The sequence below is a fragment of the Halichoerus grypus genome, chromosome 2 (genome assembly GCF_964656455.1).
Source record: "Halichoerus grypus chromosome 2, mHalGry1.hap1.1, whole genome shotgun sequence".
Taxonomy (NCBI): domain Eukaryota; kingdom Metazoa; phylum Chordata; class Mammalia; order Carnivora; family Phocidae; genus Halichoerus; species Halichoerus grypus.
In genome coordinates, this window is record NC_135713.1 from 166,904,422 (window position 1) to 166,921,919 (window position 17,498).

A 17,498-nucleotide genomic window follows, 5' to 3' on the forward strand; every position below is an offset into this window, starting at 1 on the left:
CTGAAAAAACTGGCCATTCCACAGTCATCTGGGCTATTCTATGTGGACACTGCTCTGACATTTTTCTATGCAGGGTGAGGGGAGAGAGATGCTTTACTTACAGCCAGGACAGGGGGTTAGTCTGACCTTTGGGAAGTGAAAGACTAAAAGCCGAGTGACCATGAAAAACGGCCACTGTAGGTGTTGCCCTGGTGTTTCAAACCAGCCTGGTCTCCAAAACTGCTTCCCGGGTCAAGCTAGAACCTCGGTGCGACCCCAGGAGCACCCTAGATGTGGACACACAAAAGTAAAACATGTTAATATGCCTATTCATCCCCTGTCACGTTGTAGGGGGAAGGGCATGGGCTTTGGAGTCCTGGGGAGCTCAGTTTGAATCCTGACTCTGCTGCTCATAGGCTGTGTAAGTCAGAAGTCTGTGCTTTAGTTTCCATAGCTATGAATTAGGGAAGATGTGATAATAAAGCTAACAGTTACAAAATGCTTACTATGTGCTGGGCACTGTTCTTTTTCTTTTTTTTTATTAAATATTTTATTTATTCATTTGAGAGAGGAAAGAGAGAACGCACGAGCAGGGGGAGAGGCAGAGGGAGAGGGAGAAGCAGGCTCCCCGCTGAGCAGGGAGTCCGATGCGGGGCTCCATCCCAGGACCTGAGCTGAAGGCAGACACTTAACCGACTAAGCCAGCAAGGTGCCCTATTTTTAAAAGCAATTTTAGGTTTATAGCAAAATAGAGCTGTAAGTGCAGAGTTCCCATATACCTTCTGCCCCGACACATACACAGCCTGTCCCGGTATCAACATCCTGCACTAAGAGTGGTACGTTTGTTATAACTGACCAGCTGATATTGACACAGCATCATCACCCAAAGTCTGTAGTTCACATTAGGGTTCACTCTTGGTGTTGCACATTCTATAGGTTTGGACAAATGTATAATGATATGTATCTGTATTGTATGGTTTCACTGCCCTAAAACTCCTCTGTGCTCTGCCTATTCATCTCTCCCTTCCCCCAACCCCTGACCACCACTGATCTTTTTACTGTCTCCATAGTTTTGCCTTTTCCAGAATGTTGTAGAGTTGGACTCACACAGTATGTAGCCTTTTCAGATTGGCTTCTTTCATCTATTTAAGGTTCCTCCTTGTCTTTTCATGGCTTGATAGCTCATTTCTTTTTAGTGCTGAATAGTATTCCCTTGTGTGGATCTACCACAGTTTATCCATTCAGATATTGAAGGATATCTTGGTTGCTTATATATTTTTGCAATTATGAATAAAGGTTTTATAAACATCTGTGTGCAGGTTTTTGTGTGGCCATAAGTTTTCAATTCATTCGGATTAATAACAAAAAGTGCAATTGCTGGATCATATGGTAAGAGTATGTTTCGTTTTGTAGGAAACTGCCAAACTGTCTTCCAAAGTGACTTGTACGGTTTTGCATTTCTAACAGCAATGAAGAAGACTTCCTGGTGCAGACCTCCTGAGAGCGTTTGGTGTTGTCATGTTCTGGATTTTGGCCATTTTAATAGGTGGGTAGTGGAATCTCACTGTTGTTTTAATTTGCATTTCCTTATGACATCTGACATAGAGCATCTTTTCAAATGCTTATTTGCCATCTGTGTATCTTCTTTGGTGAGGTGTCTGTTCAAGTCTTTGGACCATTTTTAAATAGGATTATTTGTTTTTTTATTGTTGAGTTTTAAGGGTTCTTTGTCTATTTTGGGTAACAGTCCTTTTCAGATGTGTCTTTTACAAATATTCTCTCCCAGTCTGTGGCTTGTGATCTCTTAGTATTGTCTTTTTCAGGGCAGAAGTTTTTAATTTTTAAGAAGTTCAGCTTATCAATTTTTTCTTTCATGAATCATGCCTTTTGTGTTGTATGTAAAAATCATCACCACGACAACAGCTGTAGCAACATTTTTCTAGATATGTCTCCTGAGGCAAGGGAAACAGAAGCAAAAATAAACTACTGGATTACATCAAAATAAAAAGCTTCTGCACAGTGAAGGAAACAATCAACAAAACTAAAAGGCAACCTACTGAATGGGAGAAGATATTTGCAAATGACATATCCAATAAAGGCTTAGTATCCAAACTATATAAAGAACTTATACAACTCAACACCAAAAAAACATATAATCCAATTCAAAATTGGGAAGAAGACATAAACAGACATTTCTCCAAAGAAGACATCCAGATGACCAACAGACACATGAAAAGATGCTTGACATCACTCATCATCAGGGAAATGCTAATCAAAACCACAAAGAGATATCACCCCACACCTGCCAGAATGGCTAAAATCAACAACACAAGAAACAACAAGTGTTGTCTAGCACATGGAGAAAAAGGAACGCTCGAGCACTGTTGGTGGGAATGCAAACTGGTGCAGCCACCCTGGAAAACAATATGGAGGTTTCTCAAAAAATTAAAGATAGAATTACCATATGATCCAGTAATTCCACTACTGGGTCTTTACCCAAAGAATATGAAACCACTAATTCGAAAAGATATATGGACCCCTGTGTGTATTGCAGCATTATCTACAATAGCCAAACAATGGAAGCAGCCCAAGTGTCCATGGAGAGATGAATGGACAAAGAAGAGGTGGTATGTATATACAATGGAATATTATTCAGCCATAAAAAGAATTAAATTTTGCCATTTGCAACAACATGGATGGAGCTAGAGAGTACAATGGTAAGTGAAATAAATCAGCCAGAGAAAGACAAATACCATATGATTTCACTCATATGTGAAATTTGAGAAACACAGCAAACAAACAAAGAAAAAAGACAAACCAAGAAACAGACTCTTAACTATAGAGAACAAACGGATGGTTACCGGATTGGCGGGGGGCGGATAGGTGAAGGCGATTAAGAGTACACTTATGATGAGCACTGAGTAATGTACAGAATTATTGAATCAATATATTATACACCTAAAACTAAACAGAACACTGTATTTACATATACTGGAATTAAAAAAATAAAAAATTTAAAAAAATCATCCCCTAACCCAAGGTCATCTGGGTTCCCACCTATGTTACTTTCTAGCAGTTTTATAGTTTTGTGTTTTACATTTAGGTCTATGATCCATTTTAATTTTTGTAAAAGGTGTGAAGTCTGTTTCTAGACTCATTTTCTTGACTGTGAATATCCAGTTGTTCCAGCACCGTTTGTTGAAAAGACTAAACTCATTTAATTTTCAAAATAAGCTTTGAGGCAGGCCCTGTTATTTATCCCCATTTTTCAGATAAGCAAACTGAGGCTTAGAGTGGTTTTATAAATCACCCAGGGCAACACAGCTAGTACTTGACAGGGATCTGAACCCAGGTAACCTGACCCCAGAGTCCATGCACTCAATCCCTATCTATAATAATAGTCTCTTTGTCATAGGTTTGTTGTGAGGAATAGAGATAGTGCCTAGCACATAGTAGGTGTTCAGGAAGCAGTAATGATAGCATGTCCAACCCAGCCTCCAAGGTTTCACTCAATACCAGGTCTCAGAGCAACTTTATTTCACTCCTCCAGCCAAACCTGCCATCCATCATAGCAGTATCTCCTCCTAGGGATGACAGCATGGTGCATCCTACTTACTACAGCCACAGCACGCTTCCATGTGAGTCCCGCCGAGAGAGGCTGCATGTCTAATTTCTCAGTGTCCCCCAGAGTACCGGGTGCTGCACTTGGCAGCCTCTCAGTAAAAATCTGTTTAATTGAGTTTGGGTGGCCTGCTATTCCTTTATGCAAAATGCACATCCTGGGTAGGGTCTATTCCTCAGGATCTCCCAGCTCTTACTCAGCCCTTTGCTCCTGGGCCCCCCTGCTCCAACCTTCCCTGATCTGTCAGGTTGGGCCACCCCAGTCTACAGAAGTTCTCAGCTGGGCTAACTGTGGAGGGGGCTGCCCTTCTTCCTACACCACGGCGCTGCTCAGTTTCTCTCACATTCCAGGGTACCCCACTCCAGTAAGGACACTGCCTGTAGAAGCGTCTACCTCTCCCTCTCCAAACTCAAGACACAGCACCTATCTTGGAGGCCCGCTCTCCAAACACGTCTGGCCTCTCCCAGGACGTCTAAAATGCCTTCTTGGTGAGAGCAGTTCACTGGATGTTTACAGGACCTGACAACCCGGGGCAGACCTCGTTCCAAAAAGCTTCTGAAAGGTGTTAATCTGAGCATTGTTTGACTCCTTTGGGGAGTGAGTGCCCCTGAGGGCTGTCTCCTGGGCCCTGGTACACCCCTCAGGCAGCCCCATTTGAGGCAGGGCTCTCTCAGACCAAGCTACCGCAAGCCCGTGTCCACCTTGGGGCGTACACTCTGCCTGTGTCACCTTGGACAGGCAGGCAGTGCCTGCTTTGGACTGAGCCATCTGGCACCATCCAGCAGCGCCCTGTGTCCGCCTTTGCAGAGCCACCCTGGGAAGATGTGACCAGCAAGACTCCAGTGCTTCCTCCGGACAGCACTGCCCTGGGCAGCACCCTCCTGGACACAGCCCACGGGGTCCAGTGCCGCCCCTGGAAGGAACCTGTTCTCTACGGGCGGGCACGGCGCCTGCCCTGGGCGTGCCCAGCGGCCTCCGGCGCCCCGTGCACACAGGAGCTCCAGGCGGGGCCTCTCGGACGCGGACAGAGGGCTCGCGGAGCGGCGCCCGGTGCCCGCATGGCCCGTTCTGGACGCGCGCCCAGCGGCTGCCAGGAAGGCCGGGCGTTTATCCCCGGAGCCGCCAGCAGGGAGCTCCCTTTCGGCTCGGCGCGCGCGGCTGCGGGGGGCGGCGCTGCGCTGCGCTGCGCCGCGCTGAGCTCCAGCCCGGACCGGGCCGGGGCCGCTGGATGCCGCGTCTCCGCTCCTGCTGCCTGCCGGGCGGGCTCCGGCGGCCGGTGAGCGCGGGGCGGCGGGGGCGGCCGCTCGGGGACGGCCCGGGCCCGGGGAGGCGGGGGGTGGGAGCGGCGGGGCGGGCTCGAGCCGGGAAGGCGGGCGGGCGGAGGGGCCCGCCGGCTCCTCCTCCCCCACTGTCCCCTGGAAGCGGCGGCCCGGACTCCCGGCTCCGGTCCCCGGCTGCGCGGCGGAGCTCGGCGCCTAGGAACGGGGGCCGACCGGGAGGGGCGGGGAGGGGAGCTCTGGCCCCCTTTGCCAGCTCGGGGGCGCGCGGAGGCAGGGCAGGGTGGCCCTCAGTTTGGGGGAGGGATTGAGGGCTTGGAGGAGCCCAGGTGGCCCCGAGCTGCGGGGTGGCGGCTGCAGCCTCCGGGATAGGGGGCTTCTCGGGGCCAGGCCCAGGCCCCCGCCCCCCAGACCGAGCGAGCGAGCGAGCGAGGCTCTGAGGAAAGCAGCGGGGACAGCGAGCACCTCGGCCGAGCCCTTTATCCCTCCCAGCGGCTTCACCCTTTCACTGCCAGGCCGACAGCGGGCTCCTCTCAAAGGAGCAGCTGCTAGACGGCTGGCAAAACAATGGAGACCCCGCTTCCCCGACCCCCTCCCCGGGCGCAGAAGATGGGGGTGAGTGAATGGTAGGCTTTGGGGATTAGGGAGTGCTGGCTGTCCCCTGTGACTGGCTGCTCACCTCACCTTTCCCTGCAAAGGGATGGGGTGTGTGTGGGAAGGTCGGACGGCCTGCCCCAGGCCTCTGGGAGAGACTGCCCTGACGCCCCGCCCTGCTAACCTGTCATGCCAGTTGTTTCGCCAATGGGAAGGGGAGGTGGTAAGGTTAGCTGCTCCCCACCCCCGTGTTGGCGAGGGGGGGGTGGGGGAGGGGGGAAGTGGGGTGCTGCTTGGTACCAAGCATGGTGAGGAGTGGGTCATGTTCCTGGCTGAGATAAGGCCTGCAGGGACATACCACACATTGGGGCTTTGTTGGGGGCAGGGAGGAGGGATGGGGATGTCACCCTTTTGCAAGGCACATGTGTCCTGCTGATTAGTTAGAAAGGCTGCCAGCCAGAATGAACTGGGCTGGGGGGATGGATGGCGGTGGGGGAAGGCGGACAGTATGTTTTTTAAGTGGTAGTCCTTTTGCCTGGTCACTTGGCCAATGGGGCATGCGTTTGGCAGTGTCCTTTTGGTTTATGTTTGTGTAGAGAGGCCCGGGACAATGCTTCCTGGGAGGAGCCCTCCTGCCTAGAGCCTTCCTGCCCTCAGATGGACCCCCAAAATTATGGAATCAGATTCCCTCCCCCCCTTCACCTGGCCAATGATTCAGGCTGGTGTGCGCTCATTTGTCTTTTGGAATAACTGGCATGTCTCCCCCAAGGAGAGTGAACTGTCTGAAGTATGTATGCAGTGGGTTCATGCTGGAAGGGAGGGAAGTTCAAGTTAAGAGCAAGATCACCTTAGCGAGACATTGAACCCAGGGGGTCAGGCTGCCTTTCCATATGCTTATGAGATCTGGAGCCCTTTTCTTGGGCAGGTCGATTTCCTGTTGTCATGGCAATGGGCCAGGCCTTGTCTAGCTTTCCCCACCCTTTTGGTTCAGAAGCTACTTTCTATTTGGGGATATTGAAAGTTGCTCTCCTGAGGTCTCTGGCTTCCTGACAGACCTCACTGGCTCTTTGTCAATGGCCTGCCACCTCCTCAGCTTCCCCTCTGCCCTTTTGTGATGAGGGCTTTCCAGGAAACATCCTCCTGGTTGCTGGACATGACTAATTATATATAGCCTCGGGTGGAGGTGTGCTTGTCCATTTGGGGTTGGGGACATTGGGATTGGGCCTCAATTCCAGGAAGACGACGGGGGACGCTATTGTGTTGGAGGGTTAGGGCAATGAGAAGGGTCGCAGGTGGGGGTGGGAGGGATAGAATGCCGGTGGTCACTTCCTTTGAAAGCTTTGAACTTTGAACAGTTGATGACCTGGTGCCTGGCAGCTCTGAGTATCTAGTTTGTTTACGCTCCCCAGGCCTGGCTCAGGTGCCAGGGTGTGTGCCTGAGGGCTTCCTCGGGTGCCCCAGGCTCTCCTCAGAAGCCCTCAGGTGGATTGTGCCCTTCCTGACTCCTGCCTGGTCCCTCAGCCTCACTCCCTGGCTGTCAGGGGCAGCCAGGCTATTGCCTGGAGCCCCCTTCACCGGCCCAGCTTGAGGCTGCTCTTTAAGGGGTGCTTGTGTCTTCAGAAATTGGGCCTGAAACCTCCGGGGTCCCCCAGAGGCAGGTCCCCAAAGGTGGACTGGGTGGGGCAGAACTGAAAGGGAGAATCCACCCTACTCGGGTGGAGCAGGGAGTTGCTGGAACTCAGGAAACCTTGATCCACACTTGGTGTGTCACAGGTCTCCAGAGCAGCAGGGCTGTTCTTGTTCCTTCAAACCCGAGATCTGTGCCCATCCAGACACCCCTCACCTGAAGTGGATGCCCTGGACTGGAACTCGATCATCCATGTGAGCTGGGTCCCGTTGGTGGCTCTGGGCCCCAGGCCTTGTCCCAGGCTTCTCCCAGGTGTGGTGGGTAAAGCTGAGGGGCTCTGGCCTGGTGTAGTTTAAAGGTTAGAGGGTGTGAGAGTGGTTCCCCCAGGACTGGGGCTGAGGGCTTGATGGAGCTTTGAAGTTCTACTTTGGGTCAGGCTCCTGGGTGCTTTAAGATCTGCTCACTCTGCACGTCACCCCCCATCACCATTTGTCCCCTGAATTCAAGAGTTCGGTTGGAAGCTGGATTGGGAGGGGCGGGGAGCAGAACTGGAAAGCCTCCACTCCTCTCCCCACCTCACTTTCCTTGAGGTGGGAACTGTATGGCTTATAAATTATCCATATTCCCTTGATGGTTCAAATAGCTTACAGTCAGGCAGGAGTTTAAACCGTGGATTGAGGGTTTTTTTGTTTTTTCTTTTTTTAAAGATTTTATTTATTTGACAGAGAGAGACACAGCGAGAGAGGGAACACAAGCAGGGGGAGTAGGAGAGGGAGAAGCAGGCTTCCCGCAGGGTAGGGACCCCTATGCGGGGCTCCATCCCAGGACCCCGGGACCATTACCCAAGCCACAGGCAGACGCCCAATGACTGAGCCACCCAGGCGCCCCGTGGACTGAGGTTTTTAGAGGGCCCAGGGCCCTTTCTCTCTGCTAGGCACTTTACCATCACTTACAAGGGATAATTTTTATTATTCTCGGATATTCAGAGATGTTGGATGAGGGGCTCAAGGTCACACAGAAAGTCAGGGGCACAGCAGGATTAGAACCTGCAATTCAGAGTTGAGCAGAATACCTCTCCAGCAGAGGCAAGGGCTTGGGGCCAAGTCTGAACTCTCAGGTCCACGGAGGCCTAGAGAGGGGAGAGGACTTGCTCAAGGTCACACAGAAGGGGGGGGCAGTATTGGCTGAGTTTAGCGCCCAGCCGGCTGCGGCAAACCCCAGCGCCCAGCCGAGGAGGTGCACATGGAAGAGCAGCGGGGCACCTGGCCGCGCCACTGGCACCTCTCCCGCTGTCGTTCCTCCCGGGCCCTGCGGGACTGCTGCGTTCCAGGGGAGACGGTATCGCGGCGGCAGGCGCCGCGGGTTCCGAGGGAGCGGGAGCCCGAGCCGGCGGGCCGGCGGGCCGGCCGGCGGGCGGGCCGGTTGATGTCATGTGAGAAGCGTGCAGTCGGAGCGAGCACACCTGGAGCCAGATAAGCTCCGTGTGACCTGGCAGTGAGTCACGGGGTGCTGCGGAGCTCTTAGCACGACCGGCCGGGAAGAGGCTCGGCGGCAGCGGCCAGTGTCACCCTGAGGCACTCGGTTGGGGGCGCCCGCGCCCGCCCCCTGGCCGGGGCGGGCCAGGTGCTGTGCGAGCCCCGCCGGGTCGCCTTTGCAAGCCCTCCGTTGCGGGGCCGGCGCCGAAGAAAGGCCTCTGGGCTGTAGGAAACGGCCGCTTAGGGAGGTCAGAGGCCAAGGGAGAGAGACCGGCTCTCTTGGGAAAGTATTTCCTTTGTATTTATTTATGAGTGTGGTTTGGGAGTTGGGTGTGGGGGACTGACCCTTTAAAGTGTCCACCCACAGCAGCCAAGTCTGGGCGCCTTGTCTTGGGATTCCAACGTTATAGTTTCCATTTCCTGGGGTTTCTACTTTGCCAGCTGCAGGGTGACCCATTTAAATCTGTCCCCGCTTAAAGCCACAAGACACTAGTGAGATCTATTTTAACCAAGTCCCCCAAGTAACTGAAACTTTTCCGAGGCATGAGATGGCAAGCCTTGAACTTACCGTTGCAAACTTGGTTTATAGCCTTCATGCTAAATGGATTGTCAAGTCTTTCTTTTTTTCTTTTTCTTTCTTTTTAATCTTTAAAAATCGCAAAAGTAACATATGCTGGGAAAAGGTTTAATCCCTAGGAAGTCTATTAGATAAAAAGCTAAAGTGGTACTACCCCAGCTTGCCCCAACTCCACGAAAACCACAGATAAAATTTGGTAATGGATTATATATGGATATATATAAAATACATATTTATTATATATTTATAACATGTTACATGAATACCATTTAATATAAATATATTTTTTTCTGTAGGAAATAAAGAGCATACAGAAAAGTAGAAGAAATATTATACATAATCCCACTATCTAAACCCCTAGGCCTAGATCCACACACACACCCCCATCAGCTAAATATTCTCATTGTAAAAAGTTAGAACAATATAGATGAAACACAGATCTGCTATGACTCTTCTAAAATCCCTATCTCTTCCCCAAAGCATACATTTTTCTATGCATATGGAGATATTGCACATACATAATGTGCACAGATATATATGCACACATATACATAGTTTTAAATATATATAATTATAAAAATTATATATTATCCGGCAACTTGGTTTTTTCACTTAACAATATAGTATTGAATCTTTCCAGGTCAGTATATACAAATCTCCTTCATTCTTTTTAATAACTGCCCAGTTCTATGATTTAGCTATTCCTCCAGTGACAGACCTTTATATTGACAGAGTTTTGCAATCACAAACAGTGATGCAAAGATTAGCCATGTTTATTGTGTGAACATATCTGTCAAGGTCCTGTATGTGGAATTGCCTAGTCTAAGAATATGTACATTTAAATATTTTCATAGATACCACCAGCTTGCCCTCCTCACACCAATTTATACTCCCAACAACACACATGAGCTACCCTGCTTCCTATCTTCTATTTGATTGATGTTATTAATAATGGTAGTTTTTACTAAACTGCTAAGTGGACAACAGTATACCTCTGTGTTCTTTCATGTGTCTGCGGATGACTGAGGCTGCATACCTGTTCTTGTCTGTTGGCCATTCGTATTTCTGCAGCTAAGAATTGCCTGCAGTTAGTCTTGGCAAGAGCTACATGGAGCCTCTGGACTTGAGCCAATATGATCCGGCCTGACCATGTGCTCACAGAATTGCCTTCACTTCTTTGGGCTGTACTTTGCATATACAAAGGTTCTCTCCAGCATTAAGATTTTATGTTTGGGCTTATTTTAGTCACACTTGGGCTGAGGTACATACTTTGTGTACCGTATGCTGTCCACTGTCCCATTTAGATGGTAAGAATGTGCCCTGCTGCGATTGGGTACCGTTCTTGAGGGCCTGCTCTGGGCTAGGTGTCATATGGCGGGCTTATAGACCAATTTCATTTAGTCCCCATGCCTTATGTGGTAGGTGCTGTTATTATCCCCATTTTACAAATGGGAAAACAGAGGCACAGAGGTGTGAAGTGACTTTCCCAAGATTGCATAGCTATTACCTCGGATTTGGTCCTAGGTTTGCTACCTGACATCTGAAGCCAAAACTCTTTCATTAGTTTCATTTATCTTTATTTATTTAATTTATTTTTTTGAGGTGGGGGAGAGGCAGAGGGAGAGAGAGAACCTCAAGCAGGCTCCACACCCTGAGACATGACCTGGACACGGGGCTCCATCCCACGACCCTGAGATCATGACCTGAGCCAAAATCAAGAGTCAGACACTTAACCAACTGAACCACCCAGACATCAGCATATCTTGCCTCAAATACTTTAGTATATATATATCATTAACCAGACTTCAATATTTGTTTACAGTTCTTTTTTCTTTTGAGTGAATATTTCACACAATGAAATGCACAAATCTTATGTGCGCTATTTGATGACTGTTGACAAACGTATACACCTGTCAACCCAAATCCCTATCAAGATAATGTAATATGAACACCACTCCAGAAAGGTCCCTCATGCCCTTTTTCAGGCAATTCCTACCCCTACCCCCATCCTCACCATCCAGAGGTAATCAGTGTTCTGCTTTTTTTCACCATAGCTTAGTTTTATCTGTACACATCTTCCATGGCTTACAGTGGCTTTACCTCCTTCCTGCTAAACCCTCTTAACTTGAAAATACCATAAGTCGAAATGCATTTAATACACCTAACCTACCGAACATCACAGATCAGCCTAGCCTACCTTAAATGTGCTCAGAACACTAATATTAGCCTATGGTTGGGCAAAATCATCTAGCACAAAGCCCATTTTATGATTAAGTATTGAATATCTCATGCAATTGATCGCACACTGTGCATGCAGAAAGTGAAGACAGAATGGTATAGCATGGGTATAGAATGGCTGTAAGCGTATCGGTTGTTTACCCTTGTGATCGCGTGGCTTGCTGCCACTGCCTGGCTCACAGAGAGCCTCTTACTGCATATTGCTAGGTCAGGAAAAGATCCAAATTCAAAACGTGAAGTATGAGTTCTACTGAATGCAAATTGCTTTCACATATGCATATCATAAAGTCAGAAAAATTGTTAAGTTGAACCATTGTAAGGCAGGGACCGTCTGTACTAGAACTTCATATAAATAGTACCATACCAGTGTGTACTCTGTTGTCAAAGCCTTCTTTTGCTGTCACTTGACATAATGTTTTTGAGATTCATCCCTGTGGTGTGTATCAGTAGTTGCTTCCTTTTTCTTGCCGAGTAGTATTCCATTGTATGAGTATGTAAATTGTTTCTCCTGTTGATGAACTGATAGATGCATATTTGAGTCAAATGGTCTTTTTTTTTTTTTTTTAAAGATTTTATTTATTTATTTGAGAGAGAGAATGAGATAGAGAGAGCATGAGAGGGGGGAGGGTCAGAGGGAGAAGCAGGCTCCCTGTTCAGCAGGGAGCCCGATGCGGGACTCGATCCCGGGACTCCAGGATCATGACCTGAGCCGAAGGCAGTCGCTTAACCAACTGAGCCACCCAGGCGCCCTGAGTCAAATGGTCTTTGCCCTCAGGACGCTTTCTGTCTTAAAGTAATAAGGCATCTGAGTTGACCAAGTTGATTGTACTTTGCTTTGATTTGGGGAGCAGCAGGGTCAAGATGATGTAGGTACATACCCTAATTTATATATATACCTTTCCTCCACGTACAATTTGGAAAGGCCTCCTGGAGTAGGGTGAGGGGAGAAAGGCAGAGACGGAGGTCAGAAAACTGTAAGGTTCCCTTCGCTGGAGAGGGTAAGAGGTGAATGAATGAAGAGCCCAGAATGAAGAGTGGGAAGGTGCTGATGTCATTGCTGCTAGAGTCTTTGGACCTGAGGACAGGAGATGCTGAAAGGTCCAAGGTCTACAGGAAGGTGATGGAGCCCCGTGCCTGGCAGGGTGGGCTCTGAGGAGCAGAGGACAGCAACACCTGCACCGGGGTCTGACCCTGGACAGCGAAGTTGCAGGTGGCTCCAGACAGGTGGCACAGGGGAAAACCCAGGTCACAGCCAGGCAGTTGTAGGGATGACAGTGGGGAAGGGGTACCTTGTGAGCTGTGTGCATGACTTTGGCAGGACACGGGTGCCAAGGGGAGGGCTGAAATGGACTCAGTCTCCAAAGGCTCCAGGGTTGGGATAAGAGGGGTAACTTTGGCAGAAAGTTAATAAATAACTTGTGTCCACAAGAGACGTAGATATTTGGAATTTTCGAGCTAGAAGAGCCCTAGATCCTCCAGTCCAACCTTGAGCAAAGTGACAGGCTCAAGGTCCCCTAGCGATTTGTTGGCAGATCCAGGCCTAGATGGCGGCCCCACTAACCTTGCCGCAGTGGCTGCCCTCCTCCCCCATGCTGTTGCTCTAGCAGTAACCGCGTGTGGTTCCTGCCCGCCTCAATGGCAGTGAGGGGCAAGCCTGGCCAAGACAGGGATTTCCATGAAATTACTTCTCAGGGACCTTTCCAGCCCAAAGATTCTAGAATTCTGGGGCCTGTTTTCCGTTGATACTGCTCAGATGTCTAGCCCCCGGCAAAGAGCCAGGATTGGGTAAGGATTGCAGAGTAAGAACTGAAGACCAAAAGAGGTGTCTTGGTGGGATAGCATGGTAGGCAGTTGGATTCTCATGGTTGGGCTGAGGCTGAGGCCAAGAGACTCAGTTGTCCCCTTCCAGTCGCCAGGGTGGGTTTCTTTCTTCATTTCCCATACAGCTGCCTTTGGAGCCATCTTCTAAATCAGCCCCCTTTTAAATATATATATATATAGAGAGAGAGAGAAAATGCGAGCATGGGGGCAGGGTGGGTAGGGGGAGAGGAAGAGAGAGAATCTTAAGCAGACCCCGTGTTGAGTCTGGAGCCAGGACTCCACCCCACAACCCTGAGATCATGACCTGAGCCACAATCAAGAGTCGGACGCTTAACCGACTGAGCCACCCAGGTGCCCCTAAATCAGCCTTTTAAGACAGTGCAGGAAGTGATGGGTGAGGGCAGTGACCACCAGAAGATCCCACGTCCTGGTATATGGTAGGTCTGTGCCACACCCCATCAGTATTCAGGAGGAGAGAGAGAGAGAGACTCCCCAGGTCAAAATAGAGCCCTGAAGAGAGGAGGCCTGCTGTCAGGTTCTCCCCACCCCAAATCAGTCCAGACTCAGCTGGACAGGGCTGCCCCTGGCTTCGTACTTCTTGGACCCTAGATTTCCTGTCTTCCTACTCCCAGGTACTGTGCATGGAGCATTTTGAACCAAAAAGTTCAGAGGGAACTTTGTTTTACTAGGTAGAAATGGGTCAGAGGGGGCAAGGGGTGCCTGTTAGGTCCACAGGGAGCTAGTAACTGGGCCAGATTCCCCACCTCTTTGGATATGCTCTATAATTAAAGATTTCTCTAGAATTGCACTGCCCAGTTCAATAGCCAGTAGCTGTTGAATACTTGAAATGTAGTTAGTCTGAATTCAGATGTGCTCTGAGTATAAAAATCACACTGGATTTTGCAGACTTAATATGGAAAAGAGAATGTAAAATATCTCAATATTTTTCATGTAGATTACATGATAATATCTTGGATCTATTTATATGAAAGTATATCATTAAAGCTAATCTCACCTGTTTCTTTTTACCTTTTTTAGTGTGGCTGCTAGAAAATTTTAAATCACACCTATGACTTGAATTGTATTTCTGTGAAGAGCGCTACTCTAGGAAGGATACACTGATCTCTCAGGAGCCACGTGGGTCAGGGTGCTGGGCGAGGAGGAGGCAATTAGTCAGGGCCACCAGGACCCTTGGGAGTTCCTGGCCTTGATGTCTTCCTAGGCATTGTATCGGGGCCAGGGGTCCCTCTCAGTAGGTTGGGGAGCCTGGAGGGCCTTGCTTGGTCGTGGCGGTGGGGTACACAGACAGGAAAGTCCTCTCCAGGGCCTTGCAAAAGGTCATTGCTGGAAGGAGTGAGCTTGTTGGTCCTGTATCTCGAACTCAGAGGGGGAGGCCTTCTTGGAGAGAGAAGAAATTGCACTTAATTTCTAATTAGGTGGTATGGCCTACTTCTACTCCTTGTTCCCTGCTGGTTAGAACTTGTTCCCTGGCTTGAACTGCACCCCCACCGGGTCTTTCTCAGTCCTGTCCCGAAGCGGGTGCGCGCTGGGGTAGGAGTAGGCTGGCACCGTGGATGCAGGTGCCCTGGACCTCCCTTGTCTCTCGGGCTGCCACAACTTTCTTCCCGAGGCTATATTTAGTTGTTGGTCTGGGGAAAAGGATATGAGTTTAGGATCCTGTTTATCCAGCAGACCCCACCCCCACCTCTCAGCTGTCTGTCCTCTGTTCAGTCTGGAACTTTCCCTTCCCTCCCTGCTTCACTTGGGGCACCAAGGCCCCGGAGAGGAAACAGTATTCGCCGGCGCTGAGCCGTGGGACAACTAACATACTTAATTTTCTGCGCCCTGTTTTCTCATTTGTAGAGATAATGACACTTGCCTTGCAGGGATGCTGTGGGGCGCAAACAAGAGTGTGGGTAACGCGCCTGGCAAGTGGAGATCACGAAAATGAGGGTTGGTGCCTTGAGGTCTTCTGTCAGGCAGTGGCTGAGGCTGCTTCTGTGTCCCTTTCCTTCTTCCTGTGTGTTGAATCTTTTTTTTTTTTGTGACAGACAGAGAGACAGCGAGAGAGGGAACACAAGCAGGGGGAGAGGGAGAGGGAGAAGCAGGCTTCCCGCAGAGCAGGGAGCCCGATGCGGGTCTCGATCCCAGGACCCTGGGATCATGACCTGAGCCGAAGGCAGACGCTTAACGACTGAGCCACCCAGGCGCCCCCTGTGTGTTGAATCTTAAGTCAGACCCCAGGTCGGCTTGATGGCACCCTCCTGCCAGGAGGTCAGAGCTCCCGGGAGCCACCGCGGTGCACACCTATCAGGGATGAAAGGCGATGACAGACTTTGGAGTCTGTGCTTTTACAACCTTATCGAAACCTCAAGTTTCCTTATTTGTAAAATGGGGGTAATCACAGACCTTCCCATAGCAGTGTTATGAGGATTAACTTAACAGAGACGGTATTGTATCAAGCCGAGCACCTGGCACAGAGCAAGCCCCCTCTCAGTGAAGGGGAGCTGTGCTCATTAGTTGGCCTTGTCTGGACTGGAGACACAGGAAGAGGCTCTGCTCGAATCATCTTTCTCTCTCTCTCTGCTTCTGTTTGCAGCAGCAAGGTGGGGTACGAGGGCCCTGTGCTAAGCACCCGTGATCCTCCGGGGGTGCCACCCCCAAAAGCAGTACCCCACCATGTTTAACCTAATGAAGAAAGATAAGGACAAAGATGGTGGGCGGAAGGAGAAGAAGGAGAAGAAGGAGAAGAAGGAGCGGATGTCGGCAGCGGAGCTGCGGAGCCTGGAGGAGATGAGCCTGCGTCGCGGATTCTTCAATCTGAACCGCGCCTCCAAGCGTGAGTCCAAGACACGCCTGGAAATCTCCAACCCCATCCCCATCAAGGTGGCCAGTGGCTCCGACCTGCACCTGACCGACATCGACTCCGACAGCAACAGGGGCAGTGTCATCCTGGACTCGGGCCACCTGAGCACCGCCAGCTCCAGCGATGACCTCAAGGGCGAGGAAGGCAGCTTCCGCGGCTCTGTGCTGCAGCGGGCAGCCAAGTTCGGCTCCCTGGCCAAGCAGAACTCACAGATGATTGTCAAACGCTTCTCCTTCTCCCAGCGGAGCCGGGATGAGAGCGCCTCAGAAACCTCCACCCCCTCCGAGCACTCTGCGGCCCCATCCCCTCAGGTGGAGGTGAGGACTCTCGAGGGACAGCTGGTGCAGCATCCTGGCTCAGGCCTCCCTCGGCCAGGGCCCCGCTCCCGAGTCCCTGAGCTGGTGACTAAAAGGTTCCCGGCTGACCTGCGCTTGCCCCCCGTGGTGCCCTTGCCGCCGCCCGCCCTCCGGGAGCTGGAGCTGCAGCGGAGGCCCACTGGAGACTTCGGCTTCTCCCTGCGCCGCACGACCATGCTGGATCGGGGCCCCGAGGGCCAGGTCTACCGGAGGGTGGTTCACTTCGCTGAGCCCGGCGCAGGCACCAAGGACCTGGCCCTGGGGTTGGTGCCGGGTGACCGTCTGGTGGAGATTAACGGGCACAACGTGGAGAGCAAGTCCAGGGATGAGATTGTGGAGATGATCCGGCAGTCTGGGGACAGCGTGCGGCTCAAGGTGCAACCCATTCCAGAGCTCAGCGAGCTGAGCCGGAGCTGGTTGCGGAGTGGCGACGGACCCCGCAGGGAACCAGCTGATGTGAGTGTTCCCCTGGGCAGCTGGGCGGGAGCAGTGATTGGGAATTGTGCTTGGGTAGATGAAAGGGGTACCCGGGAGCAGTGAAGTCGCGCCACTCCTTGGCCCCAGGGACAACTGGCCTGGCCTGCTGGGAGGAGCGACCTTAGCATGGGGTGGTCCATGGTGAAACAGGCTTTAGGATACAAGGGTGAAGGGTTTGGGCACCATGTTTCCTGAGCCCTAAATCGGGGCACGGAGGCTCACGCTTGCCACTTCAGATGAGAGACAGTCTGGACTACTAGTCCAGCCCGGCATCTGGACTAAACTAGAGAATTGCCATGTTATTTAGGCATTAGACTTGAAAGAAAAAGATAAATTATTTCAAATCAGGGCTGTCATGGAACATCTGGGCTGTGCGGCTGTTTTGCTAGCTCTTGGGTAAGATGACTTCAGACCTCCTCTTGCCCTTGAATGAGGAGTTGAATAGGAGGTAAGGTTGCAGCGATAAGCAGAGGCCGGATCATGGAGGACCTTGTAAGTCACGATAGGGGTTTAGATTTTTGTCCCAGTGAAACGGGACCATTGTAGGGTTTGAAGCGGGGGAGTGACTGGACCTGATTTATACAGATCA

The 17,498-nt window shown here is 50.7% G+C and overlaps 1 protein-coding gene across 10 annotated transcripts in view; it reads left to right on the forward strand.

Annotated features, from left to right (window-relative positions):
* The first annotated feature begins 4,746 nt into the window (after window positions 1-4,746).
* MYO18A (myosin XVIIIA) overlaps window positions 4,747-17,498 on the forward strand; it is a 95,572-nt gene continuing 82,820 nt past the window's right edge. For 8 of the 10 annotated variants that reach the window (XM_078068115.1, XM_078068116.1, XM_078068117.1 and 5 more), the window contains exons 1-2: window positions 4,747-4,877; window positions 15,810-16,888. In XM_078068115.1, the coding sequence (XP_077924241.1) occupies window positions 15,890-16,888 (999 nt within the window). In that variant the 5' untranslated portion in view covers window positions 4,747-4,877; window positions 15,810-15,889. The remainder of the gene's footprint in view (window positions 4,878-15,809; window positions 16,889-17,498) is intronic. The other 2 variants (XM_078068123.1, XM_078068126.1) reach the window with 2 other exon arrangements.